The 20,488-nt window shown below is 45.0% G+C and overlaps 2 protein-coding genes and 1 long non-coding RNA gene across 3 annotated transcripts; 2 read left to right on the forward strand and 1 right to left on the reverse strand.

Annotated features, from left to right (window-relative positions):
- Window positions 1–377: 377 nt before the first annotated feature.
- Window positions 378–4,090, reverse strand: LOC137417739 (uncharacterized). Its single transcript, XM_078779723.1, has 6 exons — window positions 3,983–4,090; window positions 2,880–3,023; window positions 2,351–2,451; window positions 1,560–2,055; window positions 845–1,260; window positions 378–511 (listed from the first exon to the last, which is right to left on the reverse strand). Exons 1-5 carry the CDS (start codon window positions 4,088–4,090, stop codon window positions 886–888), a joined length of 1,224 nt encoding a protein of 407 aa, XP_078635849.1. The 3' UTR covers window positions 378–511; window positions 845–885.
- A 942-nt stretch (window positions 4,091–5,032) lies between these two features.
- On the forward strand, window positions 5,033–10,842 carry LOC137417730 (uncharacterized). Its single transcript, XR_013622093.1, has 3 exons — window positions 5,033–5,120; window positions 10,380–10,605; window positions 10,786–10,842. It is a non-coding gene; the product is annotated as an uncharacterized LOC137417730 (long non-coding RNA).
- A 294-nt stretch (window positions 10,843–11,136) lies between these two features.
- On the forward strand, window positions 11,137–20,200 carry LOC137417738 (uncharacterized). Its single transcript, XM_078779726.1, has 6 exons — window positions 11,137–11,262; window positions 11,591–11,659; window positions 11,799–11,867; window positions 12,215–12,289; window positions 12,496–16,765; window positions 17,000–20,200. Exons 1-6 carry the CDS (start codon window positions 11,191–11,193, stop codon window positions 20,047–20,049), a joined length of 7,605 nt encoding a protein of 2,534 aa, XP_078635852.1. The 5' UTR covers window positions 11,137–11,190; the 3' UTR covers window positions 20,050–20,200.
- The last annotated feature ends 288 nt before the right edge of the window (window positions 20,201–20,488 follow it).

The raw sequence follows: 20,488 nt of genomic DNA on the forward strand, positions 1-20,488 counted from the left end.
ATGCATGGGTCATGGATGTGCATGTACCTCGTTGTCATGGTTGTCCTTGGGGGGGGGGGGGGGGGGGGAAATCAAGGCGATTGGGATGGCTCCAAAATGACGTTGTCACCTCGTCCAACAACAACAGGTGGCACAACATGCATCGCTAATTATTATGATTGTGCAAATTAATATTATTGTGATGGCACAAAATAATATTATTGTGCTTAAAGCAATGTTTAAAATATACATATCTATGTCAACGGCCATAGACAAGCAAACTCCAAATGGACCAAAACGTGTTTATTAAACAAAAAAAACAACACCATGTACGTATGCATGGAAAGGTATATGTAACAAAATGTGTATATTTATTAAGGAAAAACTTGCAAAATTGCAATAAAGGAAATGTCTTTCAATTGACATTCTTTTCAATGGGAAAGAAAAACCAGAAATGTCTTCAATGATCCACACGCTTGCTCCACTTGGACGGCAACCTCAACTTCACATGTTGCCCATGCATTTGCAAAGGCTGCAAAAAAAATGTTTGTAGTACCAGAAAATCAGTGAAGTATACAAAAGTTTTGTATGACATATGACATATGACGTATGACATTGTTGTGTTTGACAAATCCTGGAGTACAAAAACCATGAAATCCTGAAAACTAAACTACACTTACTTGTAGTGACGATCGTGTAATTCAAGTTAAGTGAACAAAAACAAAATTTACCAAGCTGCTCTCTTTCTTGAAAAAGGGGTTGTGTTGTGTTGTGTGCGACATTACATTGTGTGTTTATTCACATTCACAGCAAAAAATGGGTTGCTCTGTTGTCAGGCATGCATGGGTCATGGATGTGCACGTACCTCGTTGTCGTGGTTGGCCTTGGGGGGGGGGGGGGGGGAAATCAAGGTGATTGGGATGGCTCCAAAATGACGTTGTCACCTCGTCCAACAAGAGCAGGTGGCACAACATGGATCGATTCCCCGATGTCTTCTTGACTTTGACAAGGGTCCTCTGTGTCATCGATTGCATCAACTGTAGGATTTGGCAAGGCCTTTTTGGGGGGAAGCATTATCGGCGCGTCGGCCAATCGACGCTCCGGCTTGACCAGGGACAAGTGGAAAAGTCTGGAAACCGCAACCGTCTGTTCACTTTTTTGGGAAGGTTTGCTCCAGCCAGCAATAATCCATTTTATGCCAGCACTTGCATAATGATGCAGGACTAAACGCACGTGTTTGCGAATGTCGTCTTCGTCCCAGACTGTCACATTTTCTCCACTCTGCAAAAGGAGAACACGATTTGTTTGACATGCATGTTGCGTGTCGCAACGATCACTACTTTCATTGTCGTCTTTATCAATATCAAGGACCATATCACAGTAGTAGTGTAGTGTAGTGTAGTGTTAAACTTTAGTGAGTTTACTTACACAACTATTACATTACATTGCATTACTTACTGCACATGTTGCTGGCCCCTCATTACAATCATAATTTCAATTACAATATTACACTGACATGAAAGAAAAAATAAATTCTAAAGGGCCAATGTTGTTGAACGTTGATGTAAACAAAGTCTTACCATGAGGTAAGCTGGGTGCAAAAAGTAAGTCCCCAGATCTCGCGATGAATACTTCACGGCGACTATGTTCATCTCCCGAGACGAGATCCTGCAACTAAAAACAGACATAGCAGTCGACATTCCTCCATCCAGCGAAAAGCAAGGTTTTGTGTTGGAATGGACACCATCACATGCTGCATTGCCACATCCGAACTCGATGCTTTCATGACCCAGCATCATGTCATCGACAACTGAGTACAGCGCACTCATTTTGCCATCCACGACACGAGCCGCAGAATGGGTAACAATTTCTATGCCTTGCCAATCGGGTGTGATGGGGAGAAATGGACAATCCGTTTCTACCAATGGAATGCCGAACAACTCCGTGTCAAAGTAAACAGGTTCATTCACCAGGACAAATGTCCCGATCCATCGTTGGTTTTGCTTCAGGAAAAGCTTATTGCTGTCCTTGGCCGTTTTACACTTGATGTAAAACAGAGTGCCGTCACGGATTTCTCTGCAACAACAATGAAAATGCGAATGTATAGTCGGCTTTACGACAGGCTGAGCTACAGAAAATTGCTACCAATGTGCACAGCACAGCACAGCACATACGTTTCACATGAAACGATGTCAAATCAATCAATCAATCAATGGAGGTTTTCATTTCCTAAAGATCACAGACATGACAAGGTGCAAGCAATACAATACAATAGGTTACAACACCATTTATGTAAACATTCTGTAAAATACACAACACACACTCTACATATTTGTTAAACACCATACATACACAAACAAATGATACACACCTGAGGAGTATCAGATGCATGAATAGCATCTCCACTTTTCTGATTTTGCCGACAGTAGATGTCGGCATTCTGGTTGGTGAGCCAACCTTGATGTGAAGAAGCTGCAAGTCATAAACATTGGATAAATATAATTAGTTAGTTCGTTAGTGAGTTGATCAACATTATATATTATATTATATTATTTGGATAGATAGATATAGAATCATACATGGGGTGTTAATTTGTTGTGAACATTAAAACTTCATTACTAATGAACGTAGCTTTCAAAAATGCATAATAATTATTGATTTCCTTGAAAGTTGGAAAAAAAACAGCAAAACCGTTTGCTTTGCAATTGCAATGACAAATGGCGTGACGACGACGTCAAATAATGCATTATTTATCACTTACTATATAATGTTGACATGCCAACTAATATGGCACTGTTAATTGTAATCCCGTTTGAAATAAAAAACGGAAAAGTAAGTGTATAATTATGTAGTGTAAATAGTACACTTCACTTCACCTCACTTCACTTCACTTCACCTACCTGGGCCATCATATATGTCAAATTTTGACACTTAACGTTCCGCAATCGGGTGAACGAAATCATGCTGGTGCCTGGACGCATGGCACGCTGCACAGCCATCTCCAAGTCGTTGTCTTTCAAGTATTTCATTAGGATGTGTGACATCTGTAAAATCATTCATTAATTATTAGGTCAATTTGCACAGTCATTACAAATGCCATACGGAACAAAAGAACAAAGGACAGCGTACACGTACACACAGAGTCACATGTTGCATGTTACATATTACATATTACATGGAAGGGAAAATAATATTTTCATTATGACGTTGAAAGGACACCATGTGTACATTTGTAATTCACACAATGTATTGTAATTGTAATTTTAGTGCCTATTTATTGAGCACACAAAATGATATAATTTAATACAGCTCCAGCATTGTTGATTATATTTATATTGACATGCGAATTACATTCAATCTTTATGTTGCATCCAATTTTCATTTAGATCCACAGCACAATTTTTTTTTATACAACTTTGATATTCTTTATCAGCAGATTAGAGGACCAACCAAACAACCAAACATTTCCTATACACGCACACAAACACAAACACACACAAAATTATGGTATTCTCATGGACCAACCGAGCAACCAAACAAACAACCAAACACACACACACACACCTCGTTTTTTCATTTCTGTTCCTCACAATTCTGTCTCTTATTCACAGACACACACACACACACAACACGCATAATTATGGTATTCCCATGGACCACCGACATGTTACACACACACACACACACACACACACACACACACACACACACACACACACACACACACACACACACACACACACACACACACACACACACACACACACACACACACACACACACACACACACACACACACACACGGTATTCTCATTCGACTGTTCCTTGTAATTATAATGACGTTTTCAGCTAAACATTCTCATTTTCATTAATTTCTGAGCATTGTGTTCCTTTAAAATTACAGGCCAAATGAAATGAAAGTCTGATTGTTATATGTAATGTGGCTATAAAATTGACGATATCAAGTGACTATAAGTATAAAACGTTTTGAGATATATCTCACCTTCACAAAAATGCTTCCTTTACTCCGACTTCCTGATGACAAAGATCCGAGATGTGATGGCACCAAGAATACAAATATTCTATGAACCTGCTCTCCGATAATGTCCATCGTCAGGGGGGAAAAAAGCAATAACCAACTTCGATCGTCAACGCAATAACGAAACCAAAGCTTAAAACACAATTACTGTATTACTCATAACTGTATTGTAATGTAATTGCTTACTTGTAAAGCAAGACACATGTTGTAAAAAAAAAAAAAACGCGTTATGTACGCTCCGCCGCCGCTATGTACGGCGCCCCCGCTGTGTACGCCTCGCTATGTACGCTTCCGGACATTTCCGGACTGCATTTACCTATCCACAATAGCGGATAGGTAAATGCAGTGTCGTGTTTGAGTCGAAGAACATGCCAAATCATATTATATTTAATGATACATTTGTATAAAATGGCTGAAAGTGAAACCGGAAAATTCGGAAAATTCTTATTTATGAAAGACACAGTTATAGGTACCCACACCGGTAAAGATGAGAAAACGTACGTAACCTCGGAAGCGTGTCGAGATCACAACGTACTGGAACAAGTGTGGAGATCACAAACGTACTGCAACAAGTCTGGAAATCACAAACGTACTGGAACAGAACAAGCAAATCGAGAGCCTTAAATAGACATGACCTCCAAGACGTCACGTGACGTGTAAACGTCGGCGTCGGCGTGGAAAATTACAGAACCGCGTCATCAACGTGGATTTTGGATGATGCAACCTGTTGCAATATATTTTTTCGCGCCAAGAACGAATAAACGGTTTTTTTTTTTCAGTTGAGATTTTATTAGAATTCGAATTGTATTCGTTGGATACTGTTGGAAACAATAATTATTTCAACTGTTGGAAATATTTTTCTGGTTAACCAACGACGGTCGATTTAATCTCGATCTTCCCCTAGGAAACCACGGACCACGCCCACTTTTCCAACAGCATTACGGTGTAACGGTATATACCGCGACCCATCGCTCCTGAACTTCTCTTTGGCTTTGGCGTTTGTCTGCTGATCGGCGTTCATATTCGAGCTGTTTCGTTCTGCCTGTGGTGATTTTCCATCAAAAGTAGATCGTGGCCTGCAGCAAGGATCGTCTGCTGAAACGTAAATATTGTGATTGTATGATAACGTGGTAATGGCGGCTCGAGCTTTACTCGTCATCGGCTCGAGATGATTATTTAATGCTGTGATCATAACCATGTAAACGAAGGCTCATTATACCCTCATAGTCATAAGAAAGAAGAGGAAACTGGTGTGTTTTAATGCTGAGTGTGTGTGTGTGTGGGGGGGAATGGATGTGTGTGTATGTGTGTGTGTGTGGGGGGGAATGGATGTGTGTGTATGTGTGTGTGGGGGGGGGGGGCGGTTGTGGTGTGCGTATGGAAGGGGGGGCGAATGTGTGTGTGTGTGTGGAGGGGGGGTGTGGGGGATGGATGTGTGTGTGTGTGTGGGGGGGGGGGGTAGGTTGTGGTGTGCGTATGGAGGTGGGGGGTGTGGGTGGGGGGGGGGGGATATTACCCCACCAAAAACACGTGTGCCTTTGCTTTTCCCTGTGCCTGCCTTTACGCCCTACGGTGGAACCTCCGGGCTGTAAAGGCAGGAGCGTGGCTTCGGACGGAGACCCAAAAGTGGAAAAGTCTTCTTTTTTTTTTTTTCGAAGGGTTTGCCATGATATGATATTTCGCTCACGAGGTTCAGACGTACATGATGGCGGCCATCTTTGATTTTGACGTGGCGACCCAATTTTCAATAGCGTTCTTCCTTATGCTTAGATACACCCACACGCCAGATTAGAAGTTGGTACTTTGCTTATTTTTCAAGATATTCCGCTCACAAGGATGTGTGTGTGGGGGGGGGGGGGGGGGGAGGGGGTTGTGTTGTGCGTATGGAGAGGGGGGGGGGGATGTGTGTGTGTGTATGTGTGGAGGTGGGGGGTGTGTATGTGTGGTGGGGGGAGGGGTGTGGGGGTGTTTGTGTGTGGGGAGGGTGGATATGTGTGTATGTGGGGGGGAGGTAGGGGGAATGTGTGTGTGTGTGGGGGGAGGGGTGTGTGGAGGTGGGGGGTGTGTGTATGTGTGGAGGTGGGGGGTGTGTGTATGTGTGGTGGGGGGAGGGGTGTGGGGGTGTTTGTGTGTGGGGAGGGTGGATATGTGTGTATGTGGGGGGGGGGAGGTAGGGGGAATGTGTGTGTGTGGGGGGGAGGGGTGTGTGTATGTGTGGAGGTGGGGGGTGTGTGTATGTGTGGAGGTGGGGGATGTGTGTATGTGTGGTGGGGGGAGGGGTGTAGGGGTGTTTGTGTGTGGATGTGCATGTGTGTAGAGGTCTGTGTGTGTGGGTGGGGATATGTGTGCGTATGGAGGGGGTTCGGTTGTGTGTGTGTGTATGTTTGTGGGGGGTAGGGGGAATGTCTGTGTGTGGGGGTGGGGGTGTGTGTGTGGGGATGTGTGTTAGGGGTGGGGGGGATGTGTGCGTGTTTTCCCTGAGTATGTGTATCTCTGTGAGTGTGTGTGTATTTCTGTGAGTGTGTGTCTCTGTGAGTGTGTGTGTCTCTGTGTCTATCTCTGTGTCTCTCTTTGTGTATCTATGTGTCTCTGTCTCTATGTGTGTATGTATTACTGTGTGTCTGTGTGAACGAACATGTTTATAATGTCATGTGTTGAGGTCTTCCTGAATTCCTGTTGAGGTGTTAAATCCTTACTTTTATACCCGTGCGTGGTGTTGTAAACAGGGATTCTGGACGTATCCACAATAGCGAAGGAGTCTTTTTAAAAAACATGTGTGTGTGTGTTTGTCAGTGTGTTTCTCTGTCTGTGGTTTTCTGTGTATGTGTGTGTGTGTTTCTCTGTATGTGTGTGTGTTTCTCTGTATGTGTGTGTGTTTCTCTGTATGTGTGCACGTTTTTCTGTGTATGTGTGTGTGTTTCTCTGTATGTGTGTGTTTCTCTGTATATATGTGTGTGTGTTTCTCTGTATATGTGTGTGTTTCTCTGTATATGTGTGTGTTTCTCTATATATGTGTGTGTGTTTCTCTGTATATATGTGTGTGTGTTTCTCTGTATATATGTGTGTGTTTCTCTGTATATGTGTGTGTGTTTCTCTGTATATGTGTGTGTGTGTTTCTCTGTATATGTGTGTGTTTCTCTGTATATGTGTGTGTTTCTCTGTATATGTGTGTGTTTCTCTGTGTATGTGTGTGTGTTTCTCTGTATATGTGTGTGTGTTTCTCTGTATATGTGTGTGTTTCTCTGTATATGTGTGTATTTCTCTATATATGTGTGTGTTTCTCTGTATATGTGTGTGTGTTTCTCTGTATATGTGTGTGTGTTTCTCTGTATATATGTGTGTGTTTCTCTGTATATGTGTGTGTTTTTCTCTGTATATGTGTGTGTGGGTTTCTCTGTATATGTGTGTGTTTCTCTGTATATGTGTGTGTTTCTCTGTATATGTGTGTGTTTCTCTGTGTATGTGTGTGTGTTTCTCTGTATATGTGTGTGTGTTTCTCTGTATATGTGTGTGTTTCTCTGTATGTGTGTGTGTGTGTTTCTCTGTATATGTGTGTGTTTCTCTGTATATGTGTGTGTGTTTCTCTGTATATGTGTGTGTGTTTCTCTGTGTATGTGTGTGTGTTTCTCTGTATATATGTGTGTGTTTCTCTGTATATGTGTGTGTGTTTCTCTGTATATGTGTGTGTGTTTGTCTGTATATGTGTGTGTGTTTCTCTGTATATGTGTGTGTGTTTGTCTGTATATGTGTGTGTTTCTCTGTATATGTGTGTGTTTCTGTGTATGTGTGTGTGTGTTTCTGTGTATGTGTGTGTGTGTTTCTGTGTATGTGTGTGTGTGTTTCTGTGTATGTGTGTGTGTGTTTCTGTGTATGTGTGTGTGTGTTTCTCTGTATATGTGTGTGTGTTTCTCTGTATATGTGTGTGTGTTTCTCTGTATATGTGTGTGTGTTTCTCTGTATATGTGTGTGTTTCTCTGTATGTGTGTGTGTGTGTTTCTCTGTATATGTGTGTGTTTCTCTGTATATGTGTGTGTTTCTCTGTATATGTGTGTGTGTTTCTCTGTATATGTGTGTGTGTTTCTCTGTATATGTGTGTGTGTTTCTCTGTGTATGTGTGTGTGTTTCTCTGTATATATGTGTGTGTTTCTCTGTATATATGTGTGTGTGTTTCTCTGTATATGTGTGTGTGTTTGTCTGTATATGTGTGTGTGTTTCTCTGTATATGTGTGTGTTCCTCTGTGTATGTGTGTGTTTCTCTGTGTATGTGTGTGTGTTTCTCTGTATATGTGTGTGTGTTTCTCTGTATATGTGTGTGTTTCTCTGTATGTGTGTGTGTGTGTTTCTCTGTATATGTGTGTGTTTCTCTGTATATGTGTGTGTTTCTCTGTATATGTGTGTGTGTTTCTCTGTATATGTGTGTGTGTTTCTCTGTGTATGTGTGTGTGTTTCTCTGTATATGTGTGTGTGTTTCTCTGTATATATGTGTGTGTGTTTCTCTGTATATGTGTGTGTGTGTTTCTCTGTATATGTGTGTGTGTGTTTCTCTGTATATGTGTGTGTGTGTTTCTCTGTATATGTGTGTGTTTCTCTGTATATGTGTGTGTTTCTCTGTATATGTGTGTGTTTCTCTGTATATGTGTGTGTTTCTCTGTGTATGTGTGTGTGTTTCTCTGTATATGTGTGTGTGTTTCTCTGTATATGTGTGTGTTTCTCTGTATGTGTGTGTGTGTGTTTCTCTGTATATGTGTGTGTTTCTCTGTATATGTGTGTGTTTCTCTGTATATGTGTGTGTTTCTCTGTATATGTGTGTGTTTCTCTGTATATGTGTGTGTGTTTCTCTGTATATGTGTGTGTGTTTCTCTGTATATGTGTGTGTGTTTCTCTGTATATGTGTGTGTTTCTCTGTATATGTGTGTGTGTTTCTCTGTATATGTGTGTGTGTGTTTCTCTGTGTATGTGTGTGTGTGTGTGTGTGTGTGTGTGTGTGTGTGTTTCTCTGCGTATGTGTGTGTTTCTCTGTATATGTGTGTGTTTCTCTGTATATGTGTGTGTTTCTCTGTGTATGTGTGTGTGTTTCTCTGTATATGTGTGTGTGTTTCTCTGTATATGTGTGTGTGTTTCTCTGTATATGTGTGTGTTTCTCTGTATGTGTGTGTGTGTGTTTCTCTGTATATGTGTGTGTTTCTCTGTATATGTGTGTGTGTTTCTCTGTATATGTGTGTGTGTTTCTCTGTATATGTGTGTGTGTTTCTCTGTATATGTGTGTGTGTTTCTCTGTATATGTGTGTGTGTTTCTCTGTATATGTGTGTGTTTCTCTGTATATGTGTGTGTGTTTCTCTGTATATGTGTGTGTGTTTCTCTGTGTGTGTGTGTGTGTTTCTCTCTGTGTGTGTGTGTTTCTCTGTGTGTGTGTGTGTTTCTCTGTGTGTGTGTGTGTGTGTGTTTCTCTGTGTATGTGTGTTTCTCTGTGTGTGTGTGTGTTTCTCTGTGTGTGTGTGTGTGTGTGTGTGTGTGTGTGTTTCTCTGTGTGTGTGTGTGTGTGTATGTGTGTTTCTCTGTGTGTGTGTGTGTGTGTGTTTCTCTGTATGTGTGTGTGTGTGTGTGTGTGTGTGTGTGTGTGTGTGTGTTTCTCTGCGTATGTGTGTGTTTCTCTCTGTGTGTGTGTGTTTCTCTGTGTGTGTGTGTGTGTGTGTGTGTTTCTCTGTGTGTGTGTGTGTGTTTCTCTGTGTGTGTGTGTTTCTCTGTGTGTGTGTGAACGAACATGTTTATAATGTCGTGTTGAGGTCTTCCATCAGACTCCCAGTTGGCTTAGTGTGAGATGTGTTGGTGTCATTAGGATATTAAGGCGAGTTTTCGCTGATATCAATTAAATTCACCTCTCACACCGAATTAATTATGTCAATGTTCCTTTGTTAACGTTGTCATGTTACATGCCAGAACATATGGTTTAGAATTATTTTGATAACGACTCATGAACCTGCTTGGCTCCAAAATGATCATGAAAGATGGAATGAAAGATGTAATGTCACACAAGATCAGAATCATTTTTACCTGCTTAGCTTTTCTTTAGAGCCTGTGGTGAATACCTGCATTGTGTCCACACTTTGCAGGGTTCTGTTCTGTCCCCAATAACATTTCTTCTTTTTATCAATGACTTTTTCTTCAACAAATAACCAAATACACACGTATGCTTATGATTTGACATGACATTCGTCCATGTATTGACCAACAAAATTGACCAACGGACACAATAGTTTAGTTAGTTTCTTAAAGTGTGATTACAAAGTTAGAAAATGTGGTCCCTCGCAGGTTATAAATCCTTACTTTTCTACCCGTGCGTGGTGTCTTTGTTGTAAACAGGCATTCTGGACGTATCCACAATAGCCAAGGAGTCTTTTTAAAAAATACAACGAAATCCAAGGTAAGTATTGTTTTTGTGTGTGAAGTGTGTGAAGTGTGTGAAGTGTGTGTGTTAGTCCCCTAAAACAGGTCCTGGTTTTGGTGCAACGAGACGTGCCACAGGGTACGAGGACGGTGAAGACTGTCGGCAATCACTGGTGCGATCAAGCATAGGTGGCTGTTGAAGGTGAGAGGTCACAGGTTCACACTAATTGCAAATTCATCTTTGCGAGCAACTCGAAAGGAACTTGCTTTGCTTGTTGAATAACTTTTGCATAGTTAACTTTGGCCTATAGTTATGTTGTTATATGTTTGTTTACTCATACATGTACGTGGCCGATATCCATATCCTTCCATTACTTAACAGGAATATGGGGAAAGCCAAGCCAAGGAAAACCTGTTCCATATGTCATCAACGAGGCCATAACAGATTAACCTGCGCAAGGAGACAACATGTAAGTTCATCAGCTCACGCTCCATACCTTACTGTAACGTGAACGATGCCTGGGAATACAAATATATAGTAATTGACATTCCACGTAAACAATGGTATTGTATGGTATCTGTCCTTTTTTTGTGGCTAACAAAACAAATGCATCTTTTGATGAAACCCAATTTCGCATAATAATTATGTGACTATCTCTGGTATTATTTACATTTATTGCAGGGTATCCCTCACGTGGATCCAACACATCAAGAACCGCAAGCTGTGGACATCGAGGCATCAACATCTATACCTCACGTGCATCCAACACATGATGAACCACAAGCTATGGACATCGAGGCAACAACATCTATACCTAACGTGGATCCAGCATTTGGAATGCAAATAAATACATTGCAGGTGACCCGTCGTTGGCCTGTGTAAATGCAGAGCGGGGTCGGTCGGTCGGTCGATGATACAACCTGCAAATTATGTTATAAAAGTCAACATTTTCTTCTATCTGTTATTTCACCTACCTGAATGCTGCAGCCCCTATTAATGTATTTATTTATTTATTTACTATAAAGGTAAAACAACTAGCTCTGATTGCATTTCAGCAACATTTCATTCCCGTTACACGTTACATGTTACACGTGCATGATATGATGGACGTGTCAACCAAACATTGCTGCAAACGACATGAAACAAAGTACGTTCTATAATGGCGTTGTTTCACTTTGCTTTGCAGGTGCCGACAAATGGTGACCCGACGCACGTACTTACACATGTGCATGAAGTTGAGCAGCATATTGCTCAGGTATTTATTATTGATGTGTACTTATGTTCTTTCTATTGATATTTTTATATCACTGTTACGACTATTGATTACACGACCTGACTAATTTGCCCGTGTGTTAGTGTAACCTATCATGGCGTTGTTTCACTTTGCTTTGCAGGTGCCGACACATGGTGACCCGACGCACGTACTTACACATGTGCGTGAAGCTGAGCAGCATATTGCTCAGGTATTTAATATTGACGTATAATTATGTTGTTTCTATTGATATTTTTATATCACTGTTACGACTATTGATTACACGACCTGACTAACTTGCCCGTGTGTTAGTGTAAGTTATCATGGCGTTGTTTCACTTTGCTTTGCAGGTGCTGACACATGGTGACCCGATGCACGTACTTACTCATGTGCATGAGGCTCAGCAGCATATTGCTGAGGTATTTATTATTGACGTATAATTATGTAGTTTATATTGATATTTTTATATCACTGTTACGACTATTGATTGCACGACCTGACTAACTTGCCCGTGTGTTACTTATCATTATCATGGTGTTGTTTCACTTTGCTTTCCAGGTGCCTACACAACATAATGGTGACCCGACGCACTTACTTACTCATGTGCGTGAAGCTGAGCAGCAAGTTTCTCAGGTAATGAGTTTACGTCGTCATTATGTCTACTAAATGTCATAATGAAAAATAAAGATACTTTGAAAGAACACACAACACAAACACAACACAGATGTTGAATAAATAAATATATGTCCTATCAATGGCAATGGTAGTTAGTAATGCTTTGCTTTGTTTGATGTTGCCTATATATTAAACTAGGTTGCTCTTCCTTTCATTTGTTCCAGGTCAATGATGGAGGACATTCCAGCATTGCTGCTCGACCTGTACGTCGTCCAACATGTGCATTGTGTCACAGAAATGGAACAGAGCTGTTTGACTTTGTGGAACATCCAATTCCAGACAACATTGTTCGACGAAAGCACGGGGATATGCCGAACATCAATGCTGACGCTGTTGTATGCTGGCACTGTCATCAATATATCAACAGGGACACCGACATTCATGCGAAAAACGCCTGGCTTTTTGCATGGCCAGCTGTTCTGTGGACATACCTGTCGGGAAAGAAGCCAGTGGATCCATCAAAATTCTCTGCACTGCTATCGGACGAGCTACGTGAGATGTGGAAACAAATGCTGCTTGACAACGATGTGTCGCGGCCTGTTAAGCAATCGTTAGCCGCCAAGAAACCCATCTTCACTGATATCACGAAGCAACTGCGTGAATTTGATCACATGCTGCATGTCGATGGACCACGTCTTCTCCAGATGCAGACTCTGCTCAACAAAACGGCCTTTCCAACGGTCGTGTGCCCCATGGGGTGTAACCTGTTCGTGGACGACTTGTTGTGGGAGCGTGCCGAACTGTTGCCCTTGCACCACTACTTGAAAACCTTCATCCCATCGTTCAACGGCTTCAAAGCGGATGCCACCTACCTCACAGGTGCGAGACCCAACTGGCCATACAAGACAAAGGACCTAAAGTGGTACGTTTCACCCGCTTTGGTCATGGATACGACACGTGGCCTGTGTCTTGTGACGTGCTCAAAAAGTGTGCACGCAGGAGGTGACCATCAATACCTCCACGTTCCGACACATCCAATCCTCGGGCACATACCAACAACATATCCTGACCACATGGCACCGGCGGTGGTGACTCCAAACTTTGTGAGAGTTGGACATACGAGGCAGTACAACACATCGTACAACGTGGTGAAACAACAAGGCGATGGACGAGGACTGTCAACATTCTCGCTGAGAACAAAATCGCCACGAGGTACAATGCAGCAACACGAGTCGCAAGCTTGCTCTCTGACACTACACGAGCGATCCGATGTCCGACACTTCATGTGTCAATCGCAGACATACGGGCGCAAGTACGTGAGGAACGTGATGCAGCGATTCCCACCACCGGTGCAGCAACACGTCGCAAAGCATTCGAGATCCGGAACGTACATCCATGTCGGTGATGCTTATGAAATGGCAAAAGCGTTCCACTCCCGGCAAACTGTCATTGGGGAGGAGGCGGAGGACAACGATGCACGGCAGCAGCAAGTTGCCGCTGACGACGATGTCCGGAGCAAGACGGATGGAACCGCTGCCTGTCTCGTTGTGGTTCACAGCGTGCAACACAAAGGGCACCCCCCGTTCAATGTACCGTACGTGCAACGGCGAAGGCCTCACTGCGATTACTCAGCTGGACGGGCCCTTGTGTGTGCATTGCATTGCATAGTCCACTGTCGGCCACTACACAGACTACTGGTCCGAGCGACGTTGCAACTTCGAGCGGATCCAATCATCATCACGCTACAATCGCTGTGCGTTCGCTTGTGCAACTACATGCAAGGGACCTTCATAAATCAGTACCCTTCTCCAAAGTTGCTGGCAATAGATGCATCTGTTGAAAATGCATACCTTCAGCCGCACCATACACTGGTTGAAAGGAAGATTGCAACCCTGCTTTGTCACCATTGCTCAAGGGTTTCCCATCACCATTTGCATCGGAATGAAGATATCGATGTGTCCACCATCCTATCAGCTACTGACAACGATGTGGTGATACTGACGAGGCACGTGTACACAACAGAGGCTGAACACACGGGAGCAGCACGCCGCATAAGGGTCGCCGAACTACCATTACAATCTGCGGATACGAAATGGTCGTTGCTTCTGGCCCTTACTGTTCATTCTCCTGTTGAAACACCCTACACCGTGGACGTTGCATTCAGATGGACCAGTACCCATGGCTGGCAGAATCTGACAACAGCACAAACTGAAGCACCAGCACCAGTGCACGATGTCGGGAAAATGGCTCTCGTGATATATGCCAGAGACAACAGTGACAACTCCCTAGCTCGGAATGAAGCTATCAATTGGTGCGGTGGACAAACAAAACTGCGCTGTGCGAACCATCCCGACATACTCCTGATCAGAGAGCATGGAAAAACGGGTTATCGCTGCTGCTACGGACACTGCAAAACTCCTCTGCGTTGGCGCTGTCCTCACGGAATACCCAAATACCAATGTGACACTGGACTCTGCCTAAAACATGCGAAACAACTTTTGCGTGACGACGCTGCATGTGGTTTGATCCGACAGCGTGACGACGCCGACACCGATGATCTCCCCATCCAGGGCGAGGGTGGTGCCTCCATCAACGACGACAGGAACGTCCCCGGTGCCGCTGCTGATGACCTCAGAAACCCGGTGATGATGCCCGGTGATGTCATTGATCCTGAAGACGAGCCTCAAGATGCTGTTGAAGCAGCCGACATGTACGTCATTGCTGGAGACGACTTCCCGGATGACGCGCCAACATTGACCACATCATCTACACTCGTGCCGCTGTACATGTCGGAAACGTCACATGCCACACTCTCGACTCTGGGTCACTTCGTACTCAACGACTACCTGAGAGTGATGACACGAGCAAGCTACGCCAGAAAACCGGCTGTGGCAACGCAGCAAGTCCTTCAACACATCTGTGCGGTGACACCAGGAGACACGATCCCACTGCTGTATCCGGAGGGTGTGTTATTCCCAACAATTTTCTGGTCGTCGGTGGGACAGTCGATCATCGGAGCACTGCCCTCTGCTCTGTATACAAAACTGGAGAGACGTCATGGAGGACAAACGGCCACGTTGCAAGATCACATGTGCGTTCGTTTACGCGACAACTCTCTGCTTACGTCGCACGACTGTGAATACTTGCAATGGACCTTTGACGTTTTGCTGAACCATCAGCTCAACTACAACTCTGCTGTCGTCGCTGTGAAAAAAGGCCTGGAACACCTACGTCCTCCAAACATCGGATTCAGCAGCAACACAGAAACCTGCATGAAGTTTGATGAACTCGACGGCAGACAACAAGTCAACCGACTTGCTGCATTGATGAAAGACATGGGCGGATTTGATTACTTCATCACCGCGACCTGCAATGACAGCAAAACCTTTGGAGTGGCACCCATCACACGAGCTATCGAGGAGCTGTATCGTCGCAATTTCAAGAACCCACATCACGTGAACGTCGAGCACATCCATCAGTCCTACTGCGTCATCATGTGCAGAGCGTGGGAGAGAACCAGCCGCTACTTTCTACATTGGCTGGAGCACAGCCCAGAACAACCGTGTGGAGAGGTGCAGACGCTGTGGGCCCGCTACGAGTTTCAGTCGACCGGCAGTCCTGGTAATCGGCCCCATATCCATGGCTTTCTCAAGGTCAAGAACGAGGACGAAAAGACAAAACTCAGCCGGATACGATGTCAGATCTCGCACATCTTCAGCAAAAGTGCTCGTATGACCATGAGGTGTTTACTGGAAGACGGCTTCGTCGAAACCTTTGACGACTACTGTGACATGTACGCTCTGTGCATGAAAGTACAGGTGCATGACTGCAGCCACGCACAAAACCGGTGTCAGAGGAAAATGGCCAACGGTACCTGGAAGTGTCGTGTTCAACAACACCCACCTTCGTTCGAGTACGACTTTGATGAACGACCAAACCTGTACGATCCAGATGTCCTGAAATTGTTGGAAGAGCTCGGACTGGCAAAACGAGATGTTTTTGGGAGGTTGAAAGTGCCCAGAACGCTGGCTGGAGGAAAATACACTTACCCGGCTCAACCCAAGGAAACCTTCGTCCCCACGATACCACGATTCTGGCTCGCTCTGCAATCCTGCACCAACGTTCAGCTGTGTGACACACGATTCCAAGTGGCCTATGTGTGCAAGTATGCTGCCGGTGTGGATGAGAAGAGACAAGCTGATTTCAAAAGCACCAGCGGCAGCAGCAGCAGCAGCGAGGACACGCCACACGACACGGTTGACGTGCGGCTCGGTGACCTCAGCAATACAAAAACCTCTGGACAAACGATGAAGACCACCAAGCCTGGAGGAGAACATATGGCGAAGGAAATTGGTTTGCCCGAGATGATGTGGCACAGTCTCCGGCTGCCTTTCATCACGACCAATGTGGAATACACACACGTGTCGACACAAGCACCAGAGTATCGTTCGGCTGTGACAAAACGACGTGGGGGACAGCATGTGGACGACATAGGTATGCAGAATTGACGTGTGATGTACATAATTAATGATGTGCATGGAATAGGTGAACGTTTTTTGATGAAATGGTTTTTTTGTAACATTTTCAAATAAAACCTATATCATTTTATAAAGGACATTGATTTGTCATGAGTGCAGAAAAGTATTTTGTATTGAAATTATATTTAACTTGATGCAATGAGAGTTAAACAAACCATGCCGTTCATTTTGAAACACCCTTTTCTTGCAGCAGGAGGAGCGGGAGCAGCAGGAGGGACACCGGAAGCAGTGCAAGCACGACGAGGACTCCCAGCATGGCGACAGTTTACATACAACCAGACCATCGTCATTCAGCAACTGCTCGACGGGTACTACTACCTCGACAGCACCTGGAAGTTCTCCGTTCGCCCACCAGAGTTGATGCTGTTTGATGATCTGCACTCCTACAGCCGGTGGTTCTGCATGAAAACGTGCAAGCGGTACGACATCGACGCCGACCTCGCCTCATGTCCCTGGATCAGCGGGAACACGCAACGAATACGCCTGCGCCAAGCACATGTAAAGGACGCTGTGGCATTCGTGGAACAACAAAGGCAAAGTGACATCCCTTCACGTGCTGAACAGGCTGCTCAAATGTACCGGGCCATATTCGCTCCCCTACAAGCTGAACACGACGGCGCTGCTGGTGGTGAAAAGTCCAACTTTTACCACAAATTCGTCGACGTCACCAAAGTGCAGAACAACATCGTGGTCTTCACAGCCGTGACACCGTTTGTGTTGCCAAGTTTCCTCGTCCATCTCCTGCTCAGCATGGGCAAATTCAACACAGAGGTTGATCTGTACTCCTGCCCTGAACTGAAAAGTGCTTTTGTAAAAGCTGGCCTGATTCCTGACGGAGTAACTGACGTTGCGAGTATTCACCAACTGGCACGCAGATACATCGAAGAACAACTCATGTGGCTCCCAATCGGAACGAGACAGTTCCAAAGGATTTTGCGTGTGGTGGTGGCCGGATTGAAGCGTTTCTTCCTGGACGGCGACTTCATCTATGAAGCAATGCCTCTGGCAACAGACGCAGCCATCAGCGAAACGGCCAATGCACAACTACAGCAGCTGGAAACGAGTCGACGACACGCAGCGGTGGATGCCCTGAGTCTTCAGAACCTGCCCAACTTTCCTGACCCTGCAGCACTGAAGTCTGGCATACCTGTGCATTACTCACCTGTTCTCCAGCAAGCAGAAAACCAATCGGACGAGTCGTTGGAGGAGCAGCGAATCGCCCTCGGCAACGCAGTGGCAGCGATTGACGCGCTCCAACACACAGGCGATGCGTCCGTTCGGTTCCCTCTGTTCGTCGGTGGTCCTGGAGCAGGCAAAACCTTTCTGCTCCTGGTGTCGCAAGTGTACGCCATGTCGCTGGGATTCAACACACTTCTCGTGGCATATACATCTGAACGTGCTCGATGTCTCGGTGGTGAACACCTCCATCTAATTACTGGCATGCCGGTGGTGGATCTTGGAACACGCACGGTACGACGAATTGCAGAACAATGCCTGCACAACCTGGCCAGGTCCCCACTGAAAATGCAGGCTCTGCGACGCATCAAGATCATGTTCGTCGAAGAGATTGGCTTGATTCCCGGCGAATTGTTCGCCGTTCTGGACATGGTCATGCGGAAGCTCAACGCAAGCCCCGTGCCGTTCGGTGGAACTCTAATTGTGGCCACGGGTGACCACCATCAGCTGGCACCGATCAAAGGACAGGCCATATGGACCAGTTGCTACATGCTGACCACTTTTCGCATCCTCATCCTACAACATTACGTGCGCTGCAGCCGTGACCATCAGCTACGCCGTCTGATTGAAATGATGCGACGTAACAACCTGGGCGATGCAGACATCGACGAATTCTGCAACATCATGCGACGGCGTTGTGTTCCTCGGCAATTTGTTCAAACATGGACGGAAGTGCCGGCGGACGTATTGCGAGTGTTCGGGAAGAAGCAAGCCGTGGATGTGGCGGTGGAACAATTCCTGAAAAACAAACGCAGCGACAGAACACTACACTCTGCAACGTATGCTGCTGTCGATGAGGTCGAAACCACAAATGGGAACTGGCAACCAGCAAACCTCAACATCAGTCGGAAGCTGAACTACTCCTGCTCCGAACAGCATCAGCTACTCCTGTATGAAGGTGCAATTATGCGGCTGACATACAACAACACAGCAAACACTCAACATGTCCCACGGTTTTCACAAGGACAATTGTGCCTGGTGCGGCAGATACCCCTCATGGACAAGGGTGTCGTGCCAGCCGCGCAGCCCCAGCTGCAGCAACAACGTGTCAGGATCACCCTCATCCCGGTGGGACAGACACCTGCGAACCTTGCAAACATTCCTGCAGAATGGAGAACATTCAGCATTGCTCGGAGATACTCGGTGCCAAGCATCGTCGGCCGCAGAATGACGAAGGGTCGAAGATACCAGTGGCCACTGTGTTATTTTGTGGCCACGACCATCCACAAAGTCATCGGCCAAACGTGCGTTCGCATGGCCACACAGATCAGCCAGCGAGAAAGCATGTATCGACTGTGGTCTCCCGAAATGCTGTTGGTGGTTCTCAGTCGTGTGCGCAGCCTGGCGGACATTATCTTTGTCGGAGACGTGGAGGACACGATGACAGCCATACGAACGCTTCTGAGGCAACCCTCCGACCTCAGGGCACTCATAGATGGATTGCTGCAAAGCCTCAACGTTCTCCACAATCCCATCCGTGTGGTCAACAGGGTGTTCAAACAACAACTCGTGAACTTGAACACAGACGACGGATTCGTGTACCTACTTGTGAGCACCAAGGACACCGAAGTCTTCTTTATCGGTGAAACGTGTCGTCTGAGGAGACAGCTCACTGACCACAATACAGGACAAGGATTCAAGTTCACAATGGACATGCACTACCGACCCTGGGGACTCTACGTCCTTGTCACCGGTTTCACCGCGGCTGGCAGCGACCAACAAAACCAGCAACAACGGCAAATCTTTGAGCGCAAATGGCGCAAAGCCATTGCACGACTTCGCCACAAGAACACCACGGCGATTCGACGTGTCGGCTACCAGCTCTTCATCAAATGCCAACGCACAAACAGCGAGTTGATGTGGATCAATTGTGGGACTGTAACGACACACCAAGAGGTGCAAGATCTTCACGAACATCTCATGGTAGCAGAACCTACAAGACCAAGTCTATTCCCCATCACGTCTGTGCTGCGAGTGAACGACCCACCCCCATTGCCTCAGTGACTGAGTAATGGCCTCCGCAAATGACATTGTAAGGGTGAGCCATGAGGGATTTGGTGTGATACTATGCATGTGTTACTGAACCCTCTTGGCAAGCTCACAGCGGAGATGTCTTACCTTACTTATTTGAGCACATATAACGAACTGCCATAATCCACCAAAGGCTTTTATTTTTTTTCCCTTGTTACAATACACCAAGGTTGTTGTTTTTTTTTTTCCTTGGTACAAAAGAGAAAGGTTTTTTTTTTTTTTTTCCTTGCTACAATACACCAAGGTTTTTATTTTTTGTTTTCCCTTGGTACAAGAGAGAGAAAGGTTATTTGTTTTTTTTTCCTTGGTACAATACACCAAGGTTTTTTTTTTTTTTTCCTTGGTACAAGAGAGAGAGTAATGGCCTCCGCAAATGACATTGTAAGGGTGAGCCTTGAGGGATTTGGTGTGA

This window comes from Myxine glutinosa, chromosome 1, assembly GCF_964187855.1.
Source record: "Myxine glutinosa chromosome 1, kmMyxGlut1.1, whole genome shotgun sequence".
Taxonomy (NCBI): domain Eukaryota; kingdom Metazoa; phylum Chordata; class Myxini; order Myxiniformes; family Myxinidae; genus Myxine; species Myxine glutinosa.

Excerpts from the sequence above, each read along its gene's own strand:
- LOC137417739 (XM_078779723.1), bottom strand. The coding sequence starts at position 4,090 with ATGGACATTATCGGAGAGCAGGTTCATAGAATATTTGTATTCTTGGTG. Across the intron at positions 3,024-3,982 it reads AAGGAAGCATTTTTGTGAAG|ATGTCACACATCCTAATGAA; the intron begins GTGAGATATATC and ends ATGATTTTACAG. Across the intron at positions 2,056-2,350 it reads ATGCATCTGATACTCCTCAG|AGAAATCCGTGACGGCACTC; the intron begins GTGTGTATCATT and ends TTGTTGTTGCAG.
- LOC137417738 (XM_078779726.1), top strand. The coding sequence starts at position 11,191 with ATGGACATCGAGGCAACAACATCTATACCTAACGTGGATCCAGCATTT. Across the intron at positions 11,263-11,590 it reads TGCAAATAAATACATTGCAG|GTGCCGACAAATGGTGACCC; the intron begins GTGACCCGTCGT and ends TTTGCTTTGCAG. Across the intron at positions 11,868-12,214 it reads CTGAGCAGCATATTGCTCAG|GTGCCTACACAACATAATGG; the intron begins GTATTTAATATT and ends TTTGCTTTCCAG.